The sequence below is a fragment of the Bufo bufo genome, chromosome 6 (assembly GCF_905171765.1).
Source record: "Bufo bufo chromosome 6, aBufBuf1.1, whole genome shotgun sequence".
In the NCBI taxonomy this organism is placed as follows: domain Eukaryota; kingdom Metazoa; phylum Chordata; class Amphibia; order Anura; family Bufonidae; genus Bufo; species Bufo bufo.
In genome coordinates, this window is record NC_053394.1 from 63,141,972 (window position 1) to 63,167,129 (window position 25,158).

Genomic DNA, 25,158 nt, shown 5'->3' on the forward strand with positions numbered 1-25,158 from the left:
TTTTTAAAGGTCTGCGCATCCGTTTTGCCGGAAAACGTAATGCTGGATCCGGCACTAATGCACTTCAATGTAAATTTATGCCGGATCTGGCATTCCGGCAAGTGTTCAGTATTTTTGCCCGGAGATATCATCATGGTGCAGCACGCTGCGGTATTTTCTCCGTCCAAAAAACATAAAAGGGACTGAACTGATGCATCCTGAATGGATTGCTCTCCATTCAGAATGCATTAGGATAAAACTGATCAGTTCTTTTCCGGTATTGAGCTCCTAGGACGGAACTCAATGCTGGAAAAGAATAACGCAAGTGTGAAAGTACCCTTAGACTCTGTTCACATGTTCTTGTTGACATCTGGTGTATGATCTATTTGTTTTTTAATCCAGAATATCTAGGGATCCAGCCCCTATCAAATCAGTTTAAAGTTAGATTAAGGCCTCATGCACACAACTGTATGTATTTTGCGGTCCGCAAAAAAAACGGATGACAGCCGGCCCCTAATAGAACAGTCCTATCCTTGTCCATAATGTGGACAATAATAGGACATGTTCTATTTTTTTGCGGAACGGAAATACGGACATACGGAACTGGAAGGCACACGGAGTAACTTCCTTTTTCTTGCAGACCCATTGAAATTAACGGTTCCGTATACGGTCCGCAAAAAAAACACGGAACGGACACAGAATGAAAATACGTTCGTGTGCATGAGGCCTAAGGGAATTTTACTTCAACATTTAATAAAAAAAAGGGTAACTTGAGAACTGGCACCAACATTCATCAATCACTGTGTACGACTTGTTTGTACTTAATATTCTGCCAAGACAAAAATGCAAAAAAGTGCCAGGAGGAAAGGAGTGTTAAATCTGATTTATAGGAAGTCATAAATCTTTAACCACAGGGGGCACTTACAGAACCTGAACCCTTCACCTGCTCTTAACATTCCTTTTTTTTTTTTTCTTACTAGGTACAGAAGGTGGTGAAGACAATGGACCAAACAAATCAAAAACATGTACAGTTTTGTAGAAAGAGATATCACAAGAGACTGAATGCAACACAATCGAGTCCCCAGATGGGAGGGTGACTGGAATTAGACTGTAGTATAGATGTGAGGAATCAATTTTTATGTATTGGCTGTCAACTGCTATTAAAATGGTGACTTGAGAAGGATTTGGTGAAAGTGTGTTTGGGGAGCTGCATAATTTAGGGCTCTTTCACACTTGCGTTGTTCTTTTCTTCCGGCATAGAGTTCCGTCGTCGGGGCTCTATGCCGGAAGAATCCTGATCAGGATTATCCCCATGCATTCTGAATGGAGAGAAATCCGTTCAGGATGCATCAGGATGTCTTCAGTTCAGGACCGGAATGTTTTTTGGCCGGAGAAAATACCGCAGCATGCTGCGCTTTTTGCTCTGGTCAAAAATCCTGAACACTTGCCTCAAGGCCGGATCCGGAATTAATGCCCATTGAAAGGCATTAGTCCGGATCCGGCCTTAAGCTAAACGTCGTTTCGCCGCATTACCGGAGCTTTTTCTGAATGGTTACCATGGCTGCCAGGACGCTAAAGTCCTGTTTGCCATGGTAAAGTGTAGTGGGAAGCGGGGGGGAGCAGTATACTTACCGTCCGTGCGGCTCCCGGGGCGCTTCAGAGTGACTTCAGGGCGCCCCACGCGCATGGATGACGTGATCGCATGGATGACGTGATCCATGCGCATGGGGCGCCCTGACGCCATTCTGGAGCGCCCCGGGAGCCGCACGGACTGTAAGTATACTGCTCCCCCGCTCCCCACTACTACTATGGCAACCAGGACTTTAATAGCGTCCTGGCTGCCATAGTAACACTGAACGCATTTTGAAGACGGATCCATCTTTAAATGCTTTCAGTTCACTTGCGGTGTTACGGATCCGGCGGGCACTTCCGGCAAATGGAGTACACGACGGATCCGGAAGTGTGAAAGAGGCCTTAGTAACCTAAACACAAAAAAAAGTTCCACCATTGCAGGGAACCTATCAGACCTACCTGTGTCTGTTCTGCCTCCCAGGGTAGTGCACCACAGCTCCATTAAAAATAAATAAATAAATAGGGCGTGTTGCAGTTCCCTGCACAGTGGGAAGGGTTTTAATAACTTAAAGGGGTTGTCTCACTTCAGTAAGTTGCATTTATCATGTAGAGAAAGTTAATACAAGCCACTTACTAATGTATTGTGATTGTCCATATTGCTTCCTTTGCTGGCTAGATTCATTTTTCCATCACATTATAGACTGCTTGTTTCCATGGTTACAGACCACCCTGCAATCCATCAGTGGTGGTCGTGCTTGCACACTATTGGAAAAAGCATCAGCCTCTCTGGTGGACGGGACAATGGTATCGCACATAGGCTGGTGCTTTTTCATATATTGTGCAAGCATTACCACCACTGATAGATTGCGGGGTGGTCTGTAACCATGGAAACTAGCAGTGTATAATGTGATCGGAAAATGAATCCAGCCAGCAAGGGAAGCAATATGGATAACAACAATATATTAGTAAGTGCCTTGTATTAACTTTCTCTACATGATGGGACAATCATTTATAAAGGGTGATAAGACTCCTTTAAATTTTAGGGGCACTTCCTAACATTACAAGTCAAAGCATGTTGACAGGTATTTGTATTTCAAATTTGTTCACACAAACGGACTAATGATCGAAAATCATGATAAAAATATATGTTGAAAGCCTGTGGGTTAATTTGATCCTTTTTTAGATTACTCCTTCAACCACATTTACAGGAAGCCACAGACTTGAGCTTATACAGTCCTGATCAAAAGTTTAAGACCACTTGAAAAATGGCAAAAAATCATATTTAGCATGGCTGGATCTTAACAAGGTTCCAAGTAGAGCTTCAACATGCAACAAGAAGAAATGGGAGTGAGACCAAACATTTTTTGAGCATTCAATTTAATGAAAACAACGAATAAACTGAAACAGGCTGTTTTTCAGCTGATCAAAAGTTTAGGACCACACCTCCAAAAAAAAACTACCCCCCCCCCCCCCAAAAACAGAAATCCAACTTCCAAACATGAACTCAGTAATGAGTAGCTCCGCCGTTATTGTTTATCACTTCCAAAATTCGTTTCGGCATGCTTGATGCAAGCGTTTCCATGAGGTGAGTGGGAACATTTCTCCAAGTGGTGAAGACGGCCGCACGAAGGCCATCTACTGTCTGGAACTGTTGTCCATTTTTGAAAAACTTCCCTTGCCATCCATCCCCAAAGGTTCTCAATTGGATTTAGATCAGGGGAACACGAAGAATGGGCCAAAAGAGTGATGTTATTCTCCTGGAAGAAGTCCCTTGTCCTGCGGACATTGTGTACTGTAGCGTTGTCCTGTTGAAAAGCCCAGTCGTTACCACAGAGACGAGGGCCCTCAGTCATAAGGAATGCTCTCTGCAACATCTGGACATAGCCAGCGGCCGTTTGACGCCCCTGCACTTCCTGAAGCTCCATTGTTCCACTGATGGAAAAAGCACCCCAGACCATTATGGCGCCCCCTCCACTGTGGCGCGTAGAAAACATCTCAGGTGGGATCTGCTTGTCATGCCAGTAACGTTAGAAACCATCAGGACCATCAAGGTAAAAAAAATTCTCATCAGAGAATAAAACTTTCTTCCACCTTTGAATGTCCCATGTTTGGTGCTCTCTTGCAAAGTCCAAACGAGCAGTTCTGTGGCGTTCAAGGAGACGAGGTCTTTGAAGACGTTTTTTGTTTTTGCAGCCCTTCAGTCTCAGATGCCATCTGATGGTTATGGGGCTGCAGTCAGCACCAGTAAGGGCCTTAATTTTGGTCGAGGATCGTCCAGTGTCTTGACGGACAGCCAATTGGATCCTCTGGCTCAGTGCTGATGAAATTTTTTTGGGTCTTCCACTTGACTTTTTTGTTCCATAACCCTCAGGATCATTTAAGAAATTCCAAATGACTGTCTTACTGCGTCCCACCTCAGCAGCGATGGCGCGCTGTGAGAGACCCTGCTTATGCAGTTCAACAACCCGACCACGTTCAAAAAGGGAGAGTTTTTTTGCCTTTGCCATCACAACGTGTGACTACCTGACAGAAAATGAAAATGAATCCACATCTTTGCACAGTTTTCGCCTTTTAAAGGCATGTGGTCCTAAACTTTTGATCAGCTGAATAACAGCCTGTTTCAGTTTATTCATTGTTTTCATTAAATTGAATGCTCAAAAAATGTTTTGTCTCACTCTCATTTCTTCTTGTTGCATGTTGAAGCTCTACTTGGAACCTTGTTAAGATCCAGCCATGCTAAATATGATTTTTTTTGCCATTTTTCAAGTGGTCTTAAACTTTTGATCAGGACTGTATATGATGAGAGGTGTACATTTGACATAAGGTGTACGGGCAAGCCGAAATAAAACTTTTATATCAAATGGCTTGGTGTGCTTGGGATAAACCTGCTTATATACAGCAGTCAATTTGAGGAGGACAAGCTGCAGAAAGGAGGGAGGGACCAGCAGCCTGAACCAACGATGAGACAGGAGAAGACCCAGACTACCCGTAGGTAACGTATCTAAACGGCAGTCACAGATCACAGCTCTGTCTCAATGTAGCCAAGCTAAATAAAAAAAATATCAACCAAACAGCAAGACCTGAGAACAATAACTAGCAGGTATCACCTATAGCTACTGGTTACATATGATTTTTGAGATCCTGTCTAGATATTTGCTCTAATTCAGCAGTAATCAAGGGATGCATGGTAAAGCTTCAGAACAAAGCAGAACCTACATGGCGGAGCTAGTGAAGAGCCACCACTCGAACCTAGAGCTTCTGGGCCGCATAATATTATGGAATAATAAAATTTATTTTTGGAAAATACATCTCTCTCTCTCTCTTTTACATACACTTAAAGGGGTTATCAGATATCTGAAATACATCCCCCCCCCTGATGCCCCTTGTATGGATTATACACGGCACCTGCGTCTCTCCAGATCCCTGCATGGCCGCCACAGCATCTCCTCGTCGCATGGATCAAAACATCCAGCGACGGGGAGGGAGCAGCCAATAGCAGGATGCAACAGGGACGAGCCCCCTTGAGACTGGCCACCGTCACAGCCTGCTATTGGCTGCTCCCCCTGTCGTGCGGGGATCCAGAGTGACGTGGGTGCCGTGGTGCAAGTAAGTATAATCCATACGAGGAGCCCGGGCATCGGAGGAGGGATATTTTATATATCGGATAACCCTTTTAACGCTGGTCGTCTGTAAATGCTGAGAGACAACATTCCTGCTCGTGCCATTTACAAAATGGGAGTAAAAACAAAAAATTCTCTACCATGTAAGAATTCCAATAACTATTTACACTCTATGGAAGTGAATGCAATAAATGACATGTTCCAGGCCTCGGCTTTGCACCTGGGGGGGGGGGGGGGGGGGGGGGGGTCTGGTTGTACAGGAGCTGAAGAAGATGAGTAGCATAAACGTAAGCTGCTTGCAGTATATTGGATTTGGCTTTTAACAGGGCTTTCAAGATGTAAAAAGAATTAACCTCAAGTTCCTCTTAGCAGGACAGACATTCCTTTGCTGAGAATTGCACTATTCTGAACATATCCCCATCTGGTGGGATCTCTAGCAAAAAGAGAGAATTAATAATGTGTAGGAGGGAATTATGGAGAACACAATTTGAGAAAACGTACATTGCTAGTAAAGAAAAAGCCCCATTATATTTTATTTGGAAGCTTTTGTGTTATTTTGCTAAGATAGGCATGATAGGACCTGTAGCTTCACCCTGCCATGACTGAAGAATAAAGCCAGCGACTGTCAACCAGACGGCCTTTTTGCTGGTAATTAAAGGGGTATTCCCAGCCGAAGCATTTATGGCATATCCAGGGGATATGCCATAAGTTCCAAATTGGGGGGGGAGGGGCACTATTGGGTGACTGGGGTCCCTTTGAAACCTGTTACCTGAGGCAAAGCGGTGTACTGGCATTATGGGGGGAGAGCATTATATATACTGGTAGTACGGTCGGAGAGGGGGAGAAGAATAACATATACTGGCACTATGGGGGAGGAGAGCATTATATATACTGGCACTACAGGACAGGGACCATTACATATACTGGCAATATGGGGAGAGAGCATTATATTCACTGGCACTATGGGTGGGGTGAAGAGAGCAATATATATTGGCAGTAGAGGGGGAGAGAGCATTATATATACTGCAGTACGGGGGGTGGGTAGAGAGTAATATACATATATATGGTTCTATGGGGGCAGCATTATATACTGGAACTAGAGGTGAGGGAAAGCATTATATATATACATACATATACACTAGCACCATGGGGGGAGCATTATATATACTGGCATTATTGGGGGAGACAGCATTATATATACTGGCACTATGGGGGGATAGCACTATATATACTGGCACTATGGGGGGGGGGAGGTCAGCATCATATATACTGGCACTACATAGGAGGTAGCATTATATACACTGGCAATATCAGGGAGAGCATTATATACTGTATACTGTCATTACGGGTGGGTAGGGTGAAGATATCATTATATATATTGGAAGTAGAGGTGGAGAGAGCATTATATGTAGTGGCAATATGGGGGGTGGGGAGAGAGTAATATACATACTGGCACTACGTGGGGGCGGGGATTATATACTGGAACTACAGGTAAGGGAGAGCATTATATACTAGCACTATGGGGGAGCATTATATATACTGGTACTATGGGGGGAGACAGCATTTTTTTTATATATACAGTGCTGCCCATAATTATTCATACCCCTGGCAAATTTTGACTTAAAGTTACTTTTATTCAACCAGCAAGTAATTTTTTGACGGGAAATGACATAGGTGTCTCCCAAAAGATAATAAAACGATGTACAAGAGGCATTATTGTGGGGGGGAAAAAACATTTCTCAGCTTTTATTTACATTTGAGCAAAAAGTGTCCAGTCCAAAATGATTCATACCCTTCTCAATAATCAATAGAAAAGCCTTTATTGGCTATTACAGCAATCAAACTCTTCCTATAATTGCAGACCAGCTTTTTGCAGGTCTCCACAGGTATTTTTGCCCATACATCTTTAGCAATGAGCTCCAAATCTTTCAGGTTGGAGGGTCTTCTTGCCATCACCCTGATCTTTAGCTTCTCCACAGATTCTCAATTGGATCCAAGTCTGGACTCTGGTTGGGCCACTTCAAAACGTTAATGTTGTTGTCTGCTAACCATTTCTTCACCACTTTTGCTGTGTGTTTTGGGTCATTGTCATGCTGAAATGTCCACTGGTGCCCAAGGCCAAGTTTCTCTGCAGACTGCCTGATGTTGTCGTTGAGAATCTTCATGTATTGCTCTTTTTTCATGGTGCCGTTTACTGTGATTAGGTTCTCTGGTCCATTGGCTGAAAAACACCCCCAAAGCATTAGGTTCCCACCACCATGTTTGACAGTGGGGATGGTGTTCTTTGGGTTGAAGACTTCTTTTTTACGCCAACTTGACACTTTTTGCTCAAATGTAAATAAAAGCTGAGAAATGGTTTTTTTTCCCCCCACAATAATGCCTCTTGTACATCGTCTTATTATCTTTTGGGAGACACCTATGTCATTTCCCATCAAAAAATTACTTGCTGGTTGAATAAAAGTAACAAAGTAAAAATTTGCCAGGGGTGTGAAAAATTATGGGCAGCACTGTATATAGATTATATATATCTATATAAATCAGGGCTCCAGACTAAAAAAAAAAATATCAAGAAGCCATTGGCTCCTAACCTGAAAAATTTTTAGTCGCCAAATTTAAAATACATATAATTACGGTATAATAAAAAAAAACACGTCTTACCTAGGGTTGTCACGATACCAAAATTTTTACTCTATTTTGATACCATAAAAAAGTATTGCGATACTCGATACCACGTGAAAAAAAAAAGCCGCGTGCATTCCAGATTTTATGGAACGCCTGGACCATAATAGAACAGTCCTAACCTAATTTTTGTCGGGACAAGGTGACAAAAAAATGGCAAATTGCAAGTTTTTAATTTTTTTTTCTGTTACGGCGTTCACCGCATAGGAGATATTTTTAAATATTTTAATAGTTCGCACTTTTTCGGGCGTGGCGATATGTAATATTTTTTATTGTTTATATATAAAATTGGGCAAGGGGGTGATTTGAACTTTATATATTTTTTTTTTTTTTAACAGTTTATTTAATAACTATTTCCCCCCTTAGGGGCTAGAACCTGGGATCTTTCATCCCTTGTCCTATTCACCCTAATAGATCTCTATCAGGCTGAATAGGACTTCACACTCTCCCTGCTGCTCTGTGCACACAGCAGCAGGGAGCCGACTATGGCAGCCAGGGCTTCAGTAGCGTCCTGGCTGCCATGGTAACTGATCGGAGCCCCACAATCCACCAATGATTATAATAATTGTGCCGCACCTAAGGGGTTAATAGCGGCGGATCGCAGTGCGCAGTCATAGAGGCTGGGTGCCGGGTATGGGATATGGCTGGCACCCGCATCGCAGCCTGCGTTTGTATTAAGCATAAACTATATTCATTGGTGGCGCAGTGGTCACAGCCCCTCCCCTCCTCCTCGCTTCTATAAGCCCATTGGTGGCAGCGGCACAGGGGGAGGGATTGCCTCCATCTCCCCTGTGCTGTTGAGAAGAACATGGCACGCGCTGACAGCAGCGCGTGCCATGTCAGTTTAATGTGAAAGCGGCAGAGCAGCGGAGGGTCTAGGCGCAAATGGCGACAAGACTACAAAGTCTGGAGCCCTGTATATATATATATTAGGGCTGCAAGATATGGGAATTTTGTGCGATTGCGATTAGGGCCCTAAAAATTGCAATAACGATATGCGATGCGATATTTTAAGGGAATTGTGCTAGAGGTCTATTTGCTTGGATTTTCCCATATGAGCCGCTGACGCGGCTGGGTATGATGCTGTTATGTGGGGGATCTGGGTATGACGCTGTTATGTGGGGGATCTGTGGATGACGCTGTTATGTGGGGGATCTGTGGATGACGCTGTTATGTGGGGGATCTGTGGATGACGCTGTTATGTGGGGGATCTGTGGATGACGCTGTTATGTGGGGGATCTGTGGATGACGCTGTTATGTGGGGGATCTGTGGAGGACGCTGTTATGTGGGGGATCTGTGGAGGACGCTGTTATGTGGGGGATCTGTGGATGACGCTGTTATGTGGGGGATCTGTGGATGACGCTGTTATGTGGGGGATCTGTGGATGACGCTGTTATGTGGGGGATCTGTGGATGACGCTGTTATGGGGTGGATCTGTGGATGGCACTGTTATAGGGGATGTGTGCTATGACACATAGGGCCATGAGGGGGGCCAGCATAAGACACACATATAGCATTTATGCTGGTCCCCCTCATGGCCCTATGTGTCCCCTCATGTGTCCTAAACTGCGCACATAACTGGCTTTGTGTGTAAAGTATTTTACTACTGTCTGAAACAAGCTCTCTCCTATTGATAAAATGATCAGTCTCTGTACTCACTTTCACTATGAATGCACGGTAGTGAGCGTAGTTACGCTCCTCCCACTTAATTCAGGAAGCAGGAGCGTGACTAAGTGATGTCAGTAACGCGCCGGCCGGACAGCTCGATGCAGTGCATTCATAGTGAAAGTGAGTACAGAGGCTGGCCATTTTATCAATAGGACAGAGCTTGTTTCAGACAGTAGTAAAATACTTTACACACAAAGCCAGTTATGTGCGTGGGGCCCCTTCATATATAATCGCAGCATTTTCGGGTCGGCCAAATCGCATTTGGCGATTATCGCGATTCGATAATTTTTTTCGATATATTGTGCAGCCCTAATATATATATATAGGCACAACAGGAGTATGGATGGGGTAGCATTATATAAACTGGCACTATGGGGGGGGGGGGGGGGGGAGTATTATATATACTGGCACTACAGTTATAACTGCAGGGAGCATTATAAATACTGGGGACACTATGGTGGTTCTACTGGGTGTACTGTGGGGACATTATTATTGGGCACAATATAGAGGGGATTGCTACTTATGGGGGCACTGTAGAGGCACTAATACTAGTGAGGGTACTCTGGGAGAGAATTACTATTGGTGGGATTTTGGGCACCACTATGGGGGGACTATCTGTATTATTTTTGCAGTGTATTGTTTGTAGGCATTAGGAGCACAGCAGGCACAGTACTGGGAGAAGTAGCTGGATAACATTGTTGGGGCACCAGGATGGGGAGTTTGTGTTGAGAAGGTGGGGAGAATGATGGTATAATGAGGACGCTAAAATGTCTGTGTGGCAAACTCTGAAGAGACAAGATGTAGCTGAAATAAATTGTCATGGCGGTCTGGTACGAATAGAGAAGATGATTAATGAGAATGTCTACATCAGAGGAGCCATCACTTGATGCAAGTTGTATGTCTTTAGCAGTAGGGCAGCGGGATGGATTGAGAATTTGGCATGGGGGTGCATTTCATTTTTTCCCCTCAGGCAGCAGAGAACCTAGAATCGGTCCTGGTCTTCCTCCAATGTAAGCAGGCAACACTACTACAGAACTCAGTAGCTGGGGGTCAAGGTGAAAACGGAAGCAGTCTACACCATGAGAGTGGGTGGCATCTAACTGGCTCTGGCAGAGGTTTCCTCTGCTAGCAGATAATGTACAAAATGTGCTGCTAGTTCCACCTGAAAACTCCATGTGCTCCCTTTGTACGCCCCCACACACACCTCAGTTCCTCTTTGCTGCAGGAGAACTCCTGAAGGACCTTTACTACTTTACTGGTTTTCTACTCTGAAATGCCCTCAGCTCTCCGCAGTAATCGCTTCACAAGCCTTTGCTCAGGAGTGTTTACTGCAGAGACCAAGGGAATTTAGTGGTAACATTGTCCTTTGTACAGTGTGTTTTGCTCAATTTCAGTATGGAGGTTGGACTAAATAGACCCTTGACTTTTTTCTAACCATATCAACTATACTTTAATTGTCCAGAATTTGAAAAACATGGTTGCTTTCTTCCAAAAACAGCACCATCTGTGTCCACAGGTTGTGTGTGGTATTGCAGTTCTGCCCCATTGACTCCAAAAGAGCAGAGCTACAATACCAGACACAACCCATGGAAAGGGGTGGTGCTATTCTTCTAATCTTTGACAACCACTAATTATATTTAATCACTGTATGGTGGCAATATTTGACAGCTATAGATGTAAAGAAATTTTTTTTTTTTTTGGGGGGGGGAGAGATACGCCTTGAGATGACAGATTCCTCTTAATGCAAAAAAAATTGTCCCTCATATCTAGATGTGTAGATTATACATGAATGCATAATATGACTCTCACATTAAGAAGGAAGTCACAGCAATTAGAAAAATAGGAATTTATTAAAACCAATGGTGGTCTACAGGAACATATCTTGGAAATACTCATCAAACTCTTCTTCCCTGCAATAAGAATAAGAGCAGATTAGGAGACTTCAAATCAACATGGTTGTAGACACTTCATCATACTACAACTAGCACATACAGTATACACTCATGAGAATTCACATTCAAAGAAATATCTAGTGGCAAGTCACCTTGATTTCTCATCATCCATCTCTTTCTGGGGGCCTTTCCAGATCTCGTTGGAAGCACCACCATCATCGTCTTCCTTACTGTCATCTGTGCCTGAAAAAAACCATGGTGTGTAAAAATACTGAGAAAAGTAAGAGGATTCACTGCAACCTTGGTTACATTTTAAGCACTCCTTCAGGTGTTAAAGTGAATCCTTTAATCTTTCTGCCCATGACCTACAAGTCAACTGTGAATTTAGGTCTATGGCAGAATCCAAAGCCATGAAAATGAAAGGGTTTAACACAGAATAAAAGGGAATGCGTCATCAGAAAATGACCTGTTGTTGGAATCAAGTTTTTATGCAAAACACATGTTTAAAGAATCTTGGGTGGTTATTTTCAATTTTCTATGTCGCCATCCATATTTAAAAAATCCTGCAGTTTTTGCACCAGCCTCTAAGTCTAATATAACAGACGCCACTTGGTCTGTACAGCAGTCATCTCATTATGATCACAGGTAAGCTTACAATGACACCTATATATAAATAACACAGGATCCACCATTTTACAATAGGTGATGTCACAGCTTATCTACTCCCTCCTGACCTCTGCATAGGTCACAAAGCAAGCCTAGAAAATTCTCCCATAGAGTCAATTAGACCCCTATTGTGTCAACGGCCAATGGGGGCTGCTGTAAAGCATCTCTCTAAATGCAGTTAACAACAGCTCAGACAAGATGGACGCCCCTGTAATCATCTTCAGGATAAAAAAAAATCTACAATCAGAAAATAAAAACAGAATAAAAAAAAAAAGGATATCTTCCACTATCAGGTGGTAACACATTCCCTTTAATGTATAGCTATGTATACATATATTACTAACTCACCACCTGTATTCTAGAAATGTAATTTGTTCCACCCTAAGTCACTTACATCCATACACTGAAACCTTGCTCTAATGTGTAAACAGGAACTCGGTCTCTCCCCGTGGCTGACTTCCTGAACTACAGAATTATATCATCAGCAATCAAATCCCTCTTGGCAGCTCTCAAGTTCCTCTCCACCTTCCAAGTTCTTATGCATATCTTTGTATTCTGTTTAATATATAATGTCTCTCCTATCCACCAGAAGTGCAGATATATAGTAGGTGAGTGTATACAGTGATCAGCTGCAGTCCTATAAAGCTTCAAACTCCCACTGCCTGTACTATCTGTGTGTGCTGACACTACAGTGTAGTTCTACGAGAAGTAACTTCACACTGGTCTCCTGCATGTGAGAGCTGACAGGGGAAAGAGAGGGCAGACGGGCTCAAGCTCCATCACACAGAAGACCCTAAAGTGTGAGGGGACAGCAGCTCTCTCACTAATCTGTCATGGCTGCCCCGAGAGCAGTGCATTATGGTGAGACCATCTCTCCTGTATCTGCAAAGCCAGGCATGATGGGAAATGTAAGAATATATTAGGAAAACCATATCTGAGGGTAGAAGGAATCAAGAGGGTTCTATATTATGCTTTAATAATGACCTATCCTGCACTATATAAGCAAAGAAAAAAAAAAAAAACGACTTTAAATTAAACTTTTAATGTTTAGTACAACCCTTTACAGTTCAATCTGCAGAAGATCAGCTCAATGAAAACAGTTTAGAACCTGCATACATGGAGTGCAGGTCTCCGCTTTCTCAAGTGGACTACTACACAATAGGACTGTATGGCCCTGAAATTTTGTGGGAGCTCGTTCAGCGCACTCATTATACAGGGATGGAATGCGCTGCAAGACTTCAGGACAGGCGTGAATATGTTTTCACTGCCTAGCCGGTCAGTCTTAGCAGTGTGAGTGCGGCATAGGAGACAGGGAGCAGAGTCTCTGGGTGTAACGGCACCACCCTCGTTTCTCCAAGATCCTCTGGGTGCAACGGCACCTCCCTCGTTTCTCCAAGGGGCTCATTGAATTATTATAAAACAGCAATTTTCAACAGATTGGAGATGGGACCCACAGCTTTACATTTAGCTGATAAATGTGGTGACAGATGCCCTTTAAACAATGGTTGACACTTAAGTCCATGAGATTCATTATGAGGAATATACTAAACATTCATGAAATGACTGAGCAGCATCTTGGCCTGTCCTCCTTGCAAACAGCCATTTTATTCCAATGTCACACTTATTCTATGTGCATTGGCTCAAGAAGCTCATAGGGACAATCTAATTTTTGTGTGCAGGCAAAAGTAATTGGAAGACGAAGAACCAGCTGAAAGTTTATGACAAAAAGAAATCCTGATCTGTTTAACCTGGTGGCATAAATATTCATGTGAAATGTGCTAATGTTTTTACCTGATTCACTGGAGTCTTCGTGTCTCTCTGAAGACGTGGCTAAAAAAAACAACACAAAAATGCAGGATTATGAGAAAAATCGGCAGAACAAAGCTGATTACCTCTGATGAGCATTCATGTACGTTTCAGGACTCCACGCTGTATTACAAATCAGCACTGGCTTCCAATAACCAAGCTCTCTAGCTGGAATTTTGGTTTCATTTATGAAGGCATCATACATTCACCATCTATTATAGTCAGTACACTGGCGATCCTTTATTTATAGCATACCCATCATTGCAGGTGACTTTTTTTACAATAAGCTCTTGTCTGGCTATTCTATGACTTTTTCTGATTTTCCCCTGTGCGAGCTCCATCTTTAAAGGGGATATGCGGGATCCTAAAAAACGAGATTTTTGTATAACTTACCAGTAAAATCTCTTTCTCGCTCTTCCTTGTGGGACACAGGAGACCTTGGGTATAGCTCAGCTCCCTAGGAGGCGTGACACTAAGTGAAAACTGTTAAGCCCCTCCTCCAGCAGCTATACCCTCAACCTGGAGAGAGAGACTGCCAGTTGCGTGTCCAAGTAGTGAGAAAAGGAAACGACCAACAATGTGGAACCAACCAGCCAACTACCCAACTGGGTAAACAGTCTGTAACCGTGTAGAAAAAACAAATGAATGGGTGGGTGCTGTGTCCCCCAAGGAAGAGCGAGAAAGAGATTTTACTGGTAAGTTATACAAAAATCTTGTTTTCTCGCCCATCTTCCTTGGGGGACACAGGAGACCTTGGGTGTCCGAGAGCAGTCCAAGAGGGGAGGGACCACAGCTCCAAGGCGAAGCACCCGTAGGCAACAAGGAACTGCCGCCTGCAAAAACCAGGCGGCCCAAGGCAGCATCCGCCGATGCATGAGTATGCACCCTGTAGAACTTGGTAAAGGCGTGCAAGAAAGACCAGTGGCCGCTGTGCACAAATGTTAGGCTGAAGCCCGATGTCTCTGGGCCCAAGAGGCACCAACCTCTCTGGTGGAATGAGCGGCGACACCGAAATGCGGAACCTTGCCCCTGGTGCGGTAACCTCAGCAATAGCCAATTGATGAAGCGGCCGAAAGCCACCTTGGAGGCCAGCAACCCTATGCGCGGACCTTACGTTACCACAAAAAGAGTCCGAGCACCGAAAGGAGCCGGTGATCTCCAAGTGAATCTTCAAGGCCCGAACAACGTCCAAGCAGCGCAGTGTCTGTTCCCAGGGGTGGAAAGGACGATGGCCTCGTCGAGAAGAAAGGCAGATACCACCGTCAGAAGGAAGGAACGGGATGGAGAACAGCCTTGTCGTGGGGAAGGACAGAAAAGCTCGGAACAAGAAAAAAGGCCGCTAATTCAGACACCCGTCTGAGAGACATGATGGCCACTAGAAACAGGACGTACAGGACAGAAGGCATAGAGAGATCTTCTGTAACGGCTCGAAGGGGGAAGCTTGGAGCGCCGAGAGCACAGTATTTTGTTCCGAGGGCGGTACCGGGGGACGGTACAGAGGAACCAATGAGCCACCCCGTGGATGAAGGTCTTGACAGGCCCGAGAGGGGCCAGGGGACGCCGGAGGAGGATGGATAGCGCCGACACTTGACCCTTCAAGGAACAGAGTCCTCAAGCAGGGACAACAGCAGGAAGGGATGAAGATGGCCTTGCTGTAGAAACACAATACAGCTATCCTCAGTACAACAGGAAGATAGTAGTCGCGGAACAAAAAATGGCAGGTAAGGCAGAGACAATTAACCTCGAGACGGATGAGGTATAATTGAGGGCATTATCACTACCTCAGACCCGAGCGAACGGACTACCAGTACAGGGAGTGAGAGACTACGGCCTACCATTTAAGGGCCAATATGGCAAGGAATAGAAGGTAAGTCCCGGAAGCGCTACCGTTACCACTGTAGAGACCCAGATTCAAGCCTGGGGGTCAACTTACCGAGAAGGTAAGTTTACAGCAGGACCCCCGCCTAGAACGGAAAAACGCAATCTGTCACCTAAGCGTGAGGACAGAACGCGGTAGGCACGGTAAGTGGGCACACGGCCAGTACAGCTAGTGTGAGCGAGGGAGACGGTCCAAGGTCACAACAGGAACTCCGGAACCATCCAAGTCAACAAGCCTGAAGCCTGGCCAGGGCAGAAGCCACATCGGAGGGATATGCTCTGAGCAGGAGACAAAACAGAGCCGGCGAGAAGAAGCAGTCGAGGCAGACGCCGGCATAACCCCTCTAACCGAAAGGAGGAGTGGGTAACAGGGTAGTCAGAGTAGGACAGCTCAAAGGCAGAACACCCGATACTCTGTGTGTCGCCCGGCTCACCGCCTCGCAGAAGGCGAACACCCTGAAGAACCCAAGGTGGAGGTCCCCCGGACCTGGCATAACCGAAGCACCCAAGAAAAGTTGGGTGACCTTCCAAAGGAGAGCGACCCAAACCTGGCAGCAGAGCGGCACTAAAGTGCAGGGGGCGCCCATAATAAGGACTCATACCACACCACATCCGAAGAGGAGGGAATGGTAGTAGGTGAGGAAACCGTAGTCCCGCCAGAGCCAACTTAGAATTCAAAGGGCGCTGCAGACAGCCCTCTCATCCATGAGACCGCTTGCGCAGGGAAGCAAAGCAGCAGGAGGACGCAATGGGTACGCATCCAGCAGCCATGAATAGTCCACGGGTGGAAGGGCCAACGAGCATGGTCGATACTGCCACAAGCAGAACCGCAAAATACTGTCCAAACCCGAGAATGAGCACCGCCTAGCTCGGTGCAGGCAGAGAGCAAGTAGACCACGTCTGGACCAGGTGGAAGCAGAATGATCTCTCCGGAGAAGAGTGTAAGGCGTGCGGCTAGCATCGTATCCCAAGGGAAACATGTATGTCGCGGGAGGAAGGGGGACATACGTACGGTCAGCCCCGTAAGCAGTGAGAATGCCAACCCACCTACGGGAGAAGGCATATGCGGCCCATACAATGCACAGAGCGCGCATGAATGTTCACCCACTGTAAATATTCACTCTGGGAAGGGGGCCATCGACAGAGCCCCACAGTATCTACAGAAGTGCAATATGCCGCCTGGAAGGGAGTCCTGCACAAGACTAGTACAGTATGTGATGGAACGCAAGCAGTCCGCCTAGAAAAGGGGGATATGCACCTGGCAGACACTGCATTCGGGAAGAGTGTAAAGGCCCGCCTAAGAGGGGGGTGATGCCCAAGACCAGTACCGACTTCAGAGAAGTAGGGCATACCATATTCTGCACAGAAGGGGCTCATGCACATGGACGCACTGAATCCAGTAGGAACGCAGGAAGTCCGCCTAGGGAAGGGGGACATGCACATGGATACCATCGCATTAAGTGATAGTGTAATAATCCACCTAACACTGTATCCCGTGAGAGTGCAACTACCCCGCCAATGAAGGGGGACATGCGCAAGGCCAGCACAGCATGTACAAGGTCAGTCCCGTGAGTGTGCAAAATTCCGCCTATGGAATGAGGGGCGGTCATGCATATGGCCAGCACCGCATCCAGTGGGAGTGCAAGTCCAGTGAGAGTGCAAGCACCCCGCCGATGGAAGGGGGTCATGCACATGGCCAGCAACGTACCGGCGAGAGAACAACCACAGGCAGTGAGAGTGCATTATGCCGCCTAAGGAAAGGAGGCATGCACATGGCCGGCAGCGAATCCAGAGAGTGCATAATTCCGCCTATGGAAGGAGGTTGTGCACGTGGCCAGCACCTCCAGTGAGAGTGCAGCATCCCGCCTATGGAAGGAGGTCATGCACATGGCCGGCAGCGGATCCCGTGAGAGTGCCGAATTCCGCCTATGGAAAGAGGTCGTGTACATGGCCAGCACCGTAGCCGGTGAAAGTCGGGCCTGGAGAGACCCGGAGCGGCGCGAAGGCGTCCACATGTCCGCTGGAGAAGCCACTCTCTCACCATCAGCCGTCTTCACCCTCGGTCCGTTCCAGCAGGGTCGCCCCTTCAGCTACTGGCACCGTAGTGGCAGGACGCTGGAAGAGGGACTTGGCGTGTGGACGACCCTTACGCTGGCGGGATGCAGGGGAGCTAGGCTGCCCTGGTCCACCTTGCCTTCTGTCGGGGAGGCAGCAGTGCGGATGACCAGCACTGGCGCAGCTCAACCCCGGGAGAGCAGAGAGGTCTAGTGCGTCTCTGTTGTCCCTGAAGAGAAGAAGAAAAAATAAAAGAAAAAATTATAAGGAGAGAAAAAAACAGCCCTGCAGGGAGTGTCTTGCCTCCTTGGACACTAAGCAAAAACTGGCAGTCTCTCTCTCCGGGCTGAGGGTATAGCTGCTGGAGGAGGGGCTTAACCGTTTTCACTTAGTGTCGCGCCCCCTAGGGAGCTGAGCTATACCCAAGGTCTCCTGTGTCCCCCAAGGAAAATGGGCGAGAAAATGTCATTTAATTGTGAAAATCTTGTGTCAACTTTTCCTGAGTCTACACTTCAATCTCCATGTTCCGCTACGCTCCAGCGTTAAACCAGAACTTTCAGGTTGTGGGTGTACAGCTGCAACACTCCCCATAGTGCTGTGCACTACAAGATCAGCCAGAAATGTAAACTCCTACTACACCCCTCCCTGGACTGAAAACTCCACCCCCTACACCCCCCCATTATCCTCTTGCTATCTCCTCCTAATATTTCCTCCCACACACCTTCGAGATGACAAGTAGTGAACTCCGCCTACCCCGCTTGTGGATTGAGACCATTGACCAGCCCAAAGATCACAAGGGTTATACATCACTACCAGTTGGGTGAGGGGATCATGGGAGGCCTGGTCGTGATGTCAGAGGCTATCCAGTCTCACGAGACCACTCTCCCGATCTCCAGAGTAAGACATAAAAAGTAGCACAAGTGCATTAGTAAGTTGCAGTGTCTGGCAGGGGAAACACAAGGAAAAGGAAAAATTATACTCGGATAATCCCTTTAATTGTCCGTTCTTCCCGAGCTACCAGGACTCCACAAAGAGAAGACGAGATCCTGCTCCTCAATCAAACTGAAGCATACTCACAGGAGCAGCATACAGTGAAGAAAACCAAGCTACGCTGCTTCCATACTTCCCAGACGAGGCGGAGCTTGTTCGGCTATGCTGTCAGCACAGCTCTCTCTTCACTACAATGGGAGTTACGGAAATAGCCGAGCGCTGGCCAGCTAGGCCGTTTCCGTCAGCCCGGCCAACCTTAAGCATTAAATTGGTACTGAATGATCAGTGTAGGAGGCAGGGGAGAAGAAAAAGTAACTCATAAGTGAAGAAAAAGGCGCTTTTCTCTAATAAGATATATTGCAAACTTTATTATAGTCACTTGTAAAATTGATTCATACCAAATTTCAAAATTCAAAACAACCCCCGCCGAAGCTTTTCGGACACTTCTGTCTAAGTATCAGCTAAAGATATTCACAGGAATTTGTAATCCGTGACTCCACAGCAAGTACACAATCACAATCCTGCTGCTGTGCAACTAGTGAGCACTTGGGTTGTTTTATGCTTCTCCTGCACTATTCATGTAATAGAAACAATATTAACAACACTGCCAAGAACAACACAGCTTACTGATAATATCCTGCTGTGTCACAGGCACCGATTTATGGAGCTTTCCTCAGTAATTAATACAAGTGGAGGCTATGGGTGACACTCCATGGCTGCCGTCCCCCACTGCCATGCAGCCAGGAGATGAAAAACAATTCCCTTCAGGGGCTATGAACATTGAGATCATCTTCTGTCACATTCACAGGTCCGCACAGACACCGCCCATGACCGGCACTATGATAGAAATGGCTTTTTTTGTACGTTGCTGCGGACAAGAATAGGACATGTTCTATTTTTTTTCCTGGGCTGCGGAACGGAAGGGCTGTCCGCATCTTTTGTGGCCCCATTAAAAATGAATGGGTCCGCACCTGTTCCGCAAAATTGCGGAACGGATGCGGACCCATTTTGCGGACGTGTGAATGGACCCCAAGTATAAGTCCTGCATTACATACGCAGACGTAAACACACAGCTCACCATAGATCCAGAGTAAACTAATAGTCATGTCAAATGGTCGTAAGCTTTAAATACAAACAAACATTACTTCCGAAATGTACCGTACTTTTCACCCTATAAGACTCACCTAGGTTTTAGAGGAGAAAAATCTATATATTTTTTTTATCAGACCCCTCAATGTTAATAAGCCCTTAGCTCAGACCATTAGGCCCCTTTCACACGAGCGAGTTTTCCGCGCGGGTGCAATGCGTGACGTGAACGCATAGCACCCGCACTGAATCCTGACCCATTCATTTCAATGGGTCTGTGTACATGAGCGTTGTTTTTCACGCATCAGTTCTGCGTTGCGTGAAAATCACAGCATGTTCTATATTCTGCGTTTTTCACGCAGCCCTGGCCCCATAGAAGTGAAAAGGGCTGCGTGAAAAACGCATTGCATCCGCAAGCTAGTGCGGGTGCGATATGTTTTTCACTGATGGTTGCCAAGAGATGTTTGTAAACCTTTGTTTGTAAACGCATCAAAACGCATTGCACCCGCGCGGAAAAAAATGAACAATTGAACGCAATCGCAGACAAAACTGACTGAACTTGCTTGCAAAATGGTGCGAGTTTTACTGAACGCACCCTGAACGCATCCGGACCTAATCCGTCACACTCGTGTGAAAGGGGCCTTAGTGTTATTCAGACCTCAGATGAGAACCTGAATGTTAATCGGACCACCAAACAGACCTCAGATTAGACCCCCAATGTTTATTAGACCTCCGCTCAGACCCCAATGTTAATCAGACTACTAAACAGACCTCAGATTAGACCCCAATGTTAAATTAGACTCCAGTTCAGACCCCTAATTTTAATCAGACCTCAGATCAGACCAGACAAAAAAAAACAAAACAAAACAAAAAAAAAACACACAAAAACTCACCTCTCCTGTCCCGGACACAACCGGCGATCTCCCGACATCCAGCGCTCTTCCTGGTGTTCCAGCCGTGCTGTGACGTTGCACAGTCCATGTCCTCAAGCTGTGTGCACGTCACAGCACAGCGTGGCATCGGCAGAAGACCAGGGAGCGGTGAGTACAGCTAGCACAAGGAGCACTATAAATTAACTGTTTCCCGGACCTATTTTACTAATGAGGGCTTCCAGGACTTATAAGTAAATCGGCATCGCCCTATAAAGACACACTGACATTCCCTCCCCCCCCCCCCCCCCCCCCCCCCGACATATTCAATGCAGCAAAAATATGGTAGTTTCAGTACATAATTGTACACATTTTGTACTGAATATTTATGACAAGAGCAATGGTAATGGCCAGTTGTTAATGTCTTCATGAACAACAGGAGTAACTCAGGATCACAGATCAAGATATTCCACAGTTATTATTGACGGGGCTAAGTTCAGTCTGAGGACACAAACTGTGCCCAGGGCCTACAGGGTTCATAACCCTGACCTAGAATAAAGACAGCACATTCGATTACAAAAGTAGAACACAACAACCATGAATGTTTAAGCTCTGTCGACCAAATTAGATCTATCAAAAGGAAAAAAAACAAGGAGTCGCAAACAAGTGGCCTACCCGAGGTCTTCGGAAATTTAAATGGAAGCACCAGTAAACCATAAAGAAGGAAGTTTCTCTGAATTAAGGTACAAAACTAAAATTTCCATCTCTTGTATTAGCTTGGTCTAATGTGCACTGTCTGGCCGATGTCAGGGATACGGCCATCTTCCTCCGAGAGCTTCCACCACACGGCAGCCTTGTACCAGCATTTACACCATCCTTCCCAATTACATATTAAAACGACATGACTGTAAATCACTCTACTATTCCAAGTATTTCTGACCTGGCTGGTAGAGCTGTTCTTGCAGAACCATGTTACGTCTCAGATGATGGGCACGCATTAATATGAAATAACAATCTTATAGGGAATCAGATTACCTTTGGGCTTTCTTTTCTTTCGGGAACCTTTAGACTTCTTACGGGAAGGTTCCCCCGCCTCTGCAGATAATTTTCTTTTCCGAGTCTTTGGATGGGCCTCTTTCCTCCTAGGAATGAAATGCAAGGAGAAAAGAGTTAGTAGTGAGTTTTGTCTTTCTTGAATAGTTTTTTTGCCAAATACTTTGATGGCATATTAACAGGATACGCTATAAGTGTATGATCAGTTTGGTTCTGACCACTGGAAGCTCGCTGGTTGATAGGCCTAAGGAGCTATGGAACTCCTCTTACCTCTGTGTCCCTTCAACTCCTGTATGAACCACTGCCAATCTTGGATCTATTGCACTCTATCTATGGACCAACCTCGCTAACATCCTCTGCTTTGCAGTTCGTTTTTTCTCCTCTTCCGCAGCAGTCAATGACTCCATTTATCAGTAATCATGCCATCTATACATTTAGTAGATATAACTGTCGAGAGCATAAAAAGCTATCTCCAGCACTCCAGAAAAACCATGCATGGTTATATGTGGTCCAGGCTGTCAATCCCCTAATAGGTCCGCCAACTGGACTCCTAAACCATAGGAGAATTAAATGAATAAATTACAAGTAAGACCACATTCATACACCTGTGCCTGTTTTGCAGATTGCAAACTGCGGATCCTCAAAACACAGACACAGGCCATGTGCACCCTGCATAGTGGTGCGGACCCATCGACTTAAATAGGTCCGCGATCCGCAAGATGCGACGGATCTTGGGGACCACTGACCCATTAAAGTCAGTGGGTCTGCACTACTATGCAGATCACACAAAAATGTAAGGTAGGACAGCACCACTTACTTGAATACACTCAAGCGACTTTGCGGCGGTGCTCGTGGCGTCAGGTCTCGGCCTCAGAGACCCCCAATGTACCAGCAAAAAATGAAGAAGGTCACGGCACTCCAGAAGCAGATTCAATGTGTTTTAATCCACCAAGTATTCAGCAGCAACGTTTCGACAACAGTCTTTATCAAGCTACATACAAGTTTACAAGTGACTCACATTACATATATATAAGGGTACTAATTCATACCAATTAATCAGTGGGTGTGCTTCCACCAATAGACCCGCCTCCTCTCAGGTACAAATAATCATATAATTAATCTAATCTCTGCACCACAGTGTAAATTAATATAAGGCTTACCCAGCGTTCATACTTGGGCTGTTGATCCGTAGTGTGTCCACGGTGAGCGGCGTCTTCCGCATGCAACTGCGGCTGCGCGAATGTTAGAACGAGATTCTCATACATCACATGGTCGGCAATACAGTCATGTGATCAATGACGCTACTCCCGGTCACCTGACTGATGACGCGCCTAAGCGTCTAGTCACTGCCATGGTAACCCCAGGTCCTGCAGTAAGAGTGTATGAATCTCCTCCCACGATGAGATATATAGACGACATCTTCCTCATATGGACAGGGACGGACGATGAGTTAGGTCAGTTTCATGACTACATCAACAGTGTCCATATGCAACTGAAATTCACTAGAGTGGACTCGCCACACTCTATGCAATTTCTAGACACATTAGTTTATGTGACTGAGAGGGGTCTCCAAACAGACATTTTTGTTAAACCAACGGACAAAAATAATATGTTGCGCTTTGATAGTGCCCATCCAAAAAACATGTTAAGTTCTCTCCCATATAGCCAACTTCTTAGGGTTAGACGTATCATCTCGGATGACAAAAAAGTAGATGACAGACTGCAGGCAATGAGCTTTAAGTTCATGGCCAGACAATACCCCAAGAAACTGGTTAGGAGACATCTTGACAAAGTCAGACAACACACACGGACCCAATTGTTGACCACGACCAGAACGAAAAAGGAGAACAAAAGATTACCTTTTGTGTCCACGCATTCGGTTCTGAGTAATCAAATAGCGGGAACCCTCAGACGAAATTGGCAAATCCTGACACGCTCTTTCCCAGATATTGTGGAGTTCCAGACACCACCGCTCATGTCCTATAGGAGATCCAAGAATCTGGGCGATCAGTTAGTACATTCTTTTCTGCAGAGGCCTGTTAAGTCATGCATCTCCAGAAAGGGGTGCTATCCTTGCCTCAATTGTTGCAACTGCAATAATATACTGAAGGGACAAACCTTTTTCCATCCACACACTGGGAAGAAGTATGATATAAAAGGTTTTTTCACGTGTTCCTCTGAATTTGTGATCTATATATTGCAGTGCCCGTGTGGTCTCATCTATGTGGGTGAGACCACACAGGCCTGCAAATTGAGGATTAACCAGCATAGGTACTCCATCCGGAAACTGTTCACAAGGATGGAGAGTACGTCTGAAAATTTGGAAGGTGAACTTCCAGTCCCGGAACATTTTTACAGATGTAGACACAGCGTTGCACAATTGAGGTTTAGGATCATTGATGGCGTCCCCGCACCACGAAGAGGTGGTGATCGGGAACGGCTATTAAAACGCCTGGAACTTAGATGGATCTTTGAATTGGACACCATTGAGCCTAAGGGACTCAATCGGGAGTTCAAGGTAGGCTCCCTCTTTTGAATCGCTATTCAGGTTGTGAAAATAAAGGGTTTTTTCTTTTATATATTAAGTGCCAGTACCCGATATTACATCGAGATTATTAACAGATTTTATTCTTCTTGTTCTTTTTTTCTCCCCCCCCCCTTTTTTTTATCACTTATAGATAAGGCTGCCATGCGGGAAACGGGCGAGGGATGGATTTAGTTGTTATAGGAGCAGTGACCTGGGAGCCGTCCAGCAGGTGCATTTTTTCAACGCACGATTTGTGCGGCAGGTTTCGATTTTCTAGACTGGATATGCGGGACGGTAGTAACTGACATGCATGAAGAGTGGTTCTCTATCCCTGATTATTTACTTGGGGAACTGATCTGGGTGTATGGGTTTCATTGAGTTGTGGTGGTGTAGGGTGATACCTGTATGGAATAATTTATTTTCTAACAGGAGGCAGTGGATATTAGCGTGGTAGGGGTCTCCCACTTTGTGATGGGGCCCGGACCAGGCAGGGGCACACATCGGTTGTCTCTCTTTATATTGAGGGAGTCAATGGTTGTGGGCCCAATATCCGTTGTCTATATACACTCTTAACATATTGAGAGTATAGCATACCAAGACATCCCTGGACATTCATCTCATGGGTGTAGGGATGTGTTTGCTCTACACCTTGAGATCCACGAGATTTCCCCTTTACACCATTTTTGCACTAATTCTTTGAGCCCATATACTGGTCAACTCCGAGTCTCTATGAAAGGGTTCCCCTTTATGTCTTTATGTGTCATTATGCTATTTCCGTTAGCCGCATTACCAGTTTGATATTGAACCGTTATAATGA

The 25,158-nt window shown here is 45.5% G+C and overlaps 2 protein-coding genes across 2 annotated transcripts in view; one reads left to right on the plus strand and one right to left on the minus strand.

Moving 5' to 3' along the window:
• The window catches only part of PDE6C (phosphodiesterase 6C), a 75,627-nt gene extending 74,439 nt beyond the window's left edge, over positions 1 to 1,188 (plus strand). Inside the window, exon 22 of the mRNA XM_040435845.1 lies at positions 960 to 1,188. Coding sequence (XP_040291779.1) covers positions 960 to 1,018 — 59 coding nt within the window. The 3' untranslated portion in view covers positions 1,019 to 1,188. The remainder of the gene's footprint in view (positions 1 to 959) is intronic.
• A 10,166-nt stretch (positions 1,189 to 11,354) lies between these two features.
• The window catches only part of LOC121004871 (protein FRA10AC1), a 58,808-nt gene continuing 45,004 nt past the window's right edge, over positions 11,355 to 25,158 (minus strand). Inside the window, exons 11-14 of the mRNA XM_040437280.1 lie at positions 21,797 to 21,903; positions 13,869 to 13,907; positions 11,564 to 11,654; positions 11,355 to 11,429 (exon numbers count right to left, since the gene is read on the minus strand). Of these exons, the coding sequence (XP_040293214.1) occupies positions 11,387 to 11,429; positions 11,564 to 11,654; positions 13,869 to 13,907; positions 21,797 to 21,903 (280 nt within the window). The 3' untranslated portion in view covers positions 11,355 to 11,386. The remainder of the gene's footprint in view (positions 11,430 to 11,563; positions 11,655 to 13,868; positions 13,908 to 21,796; positions 21,904 to 25,158) is intronic.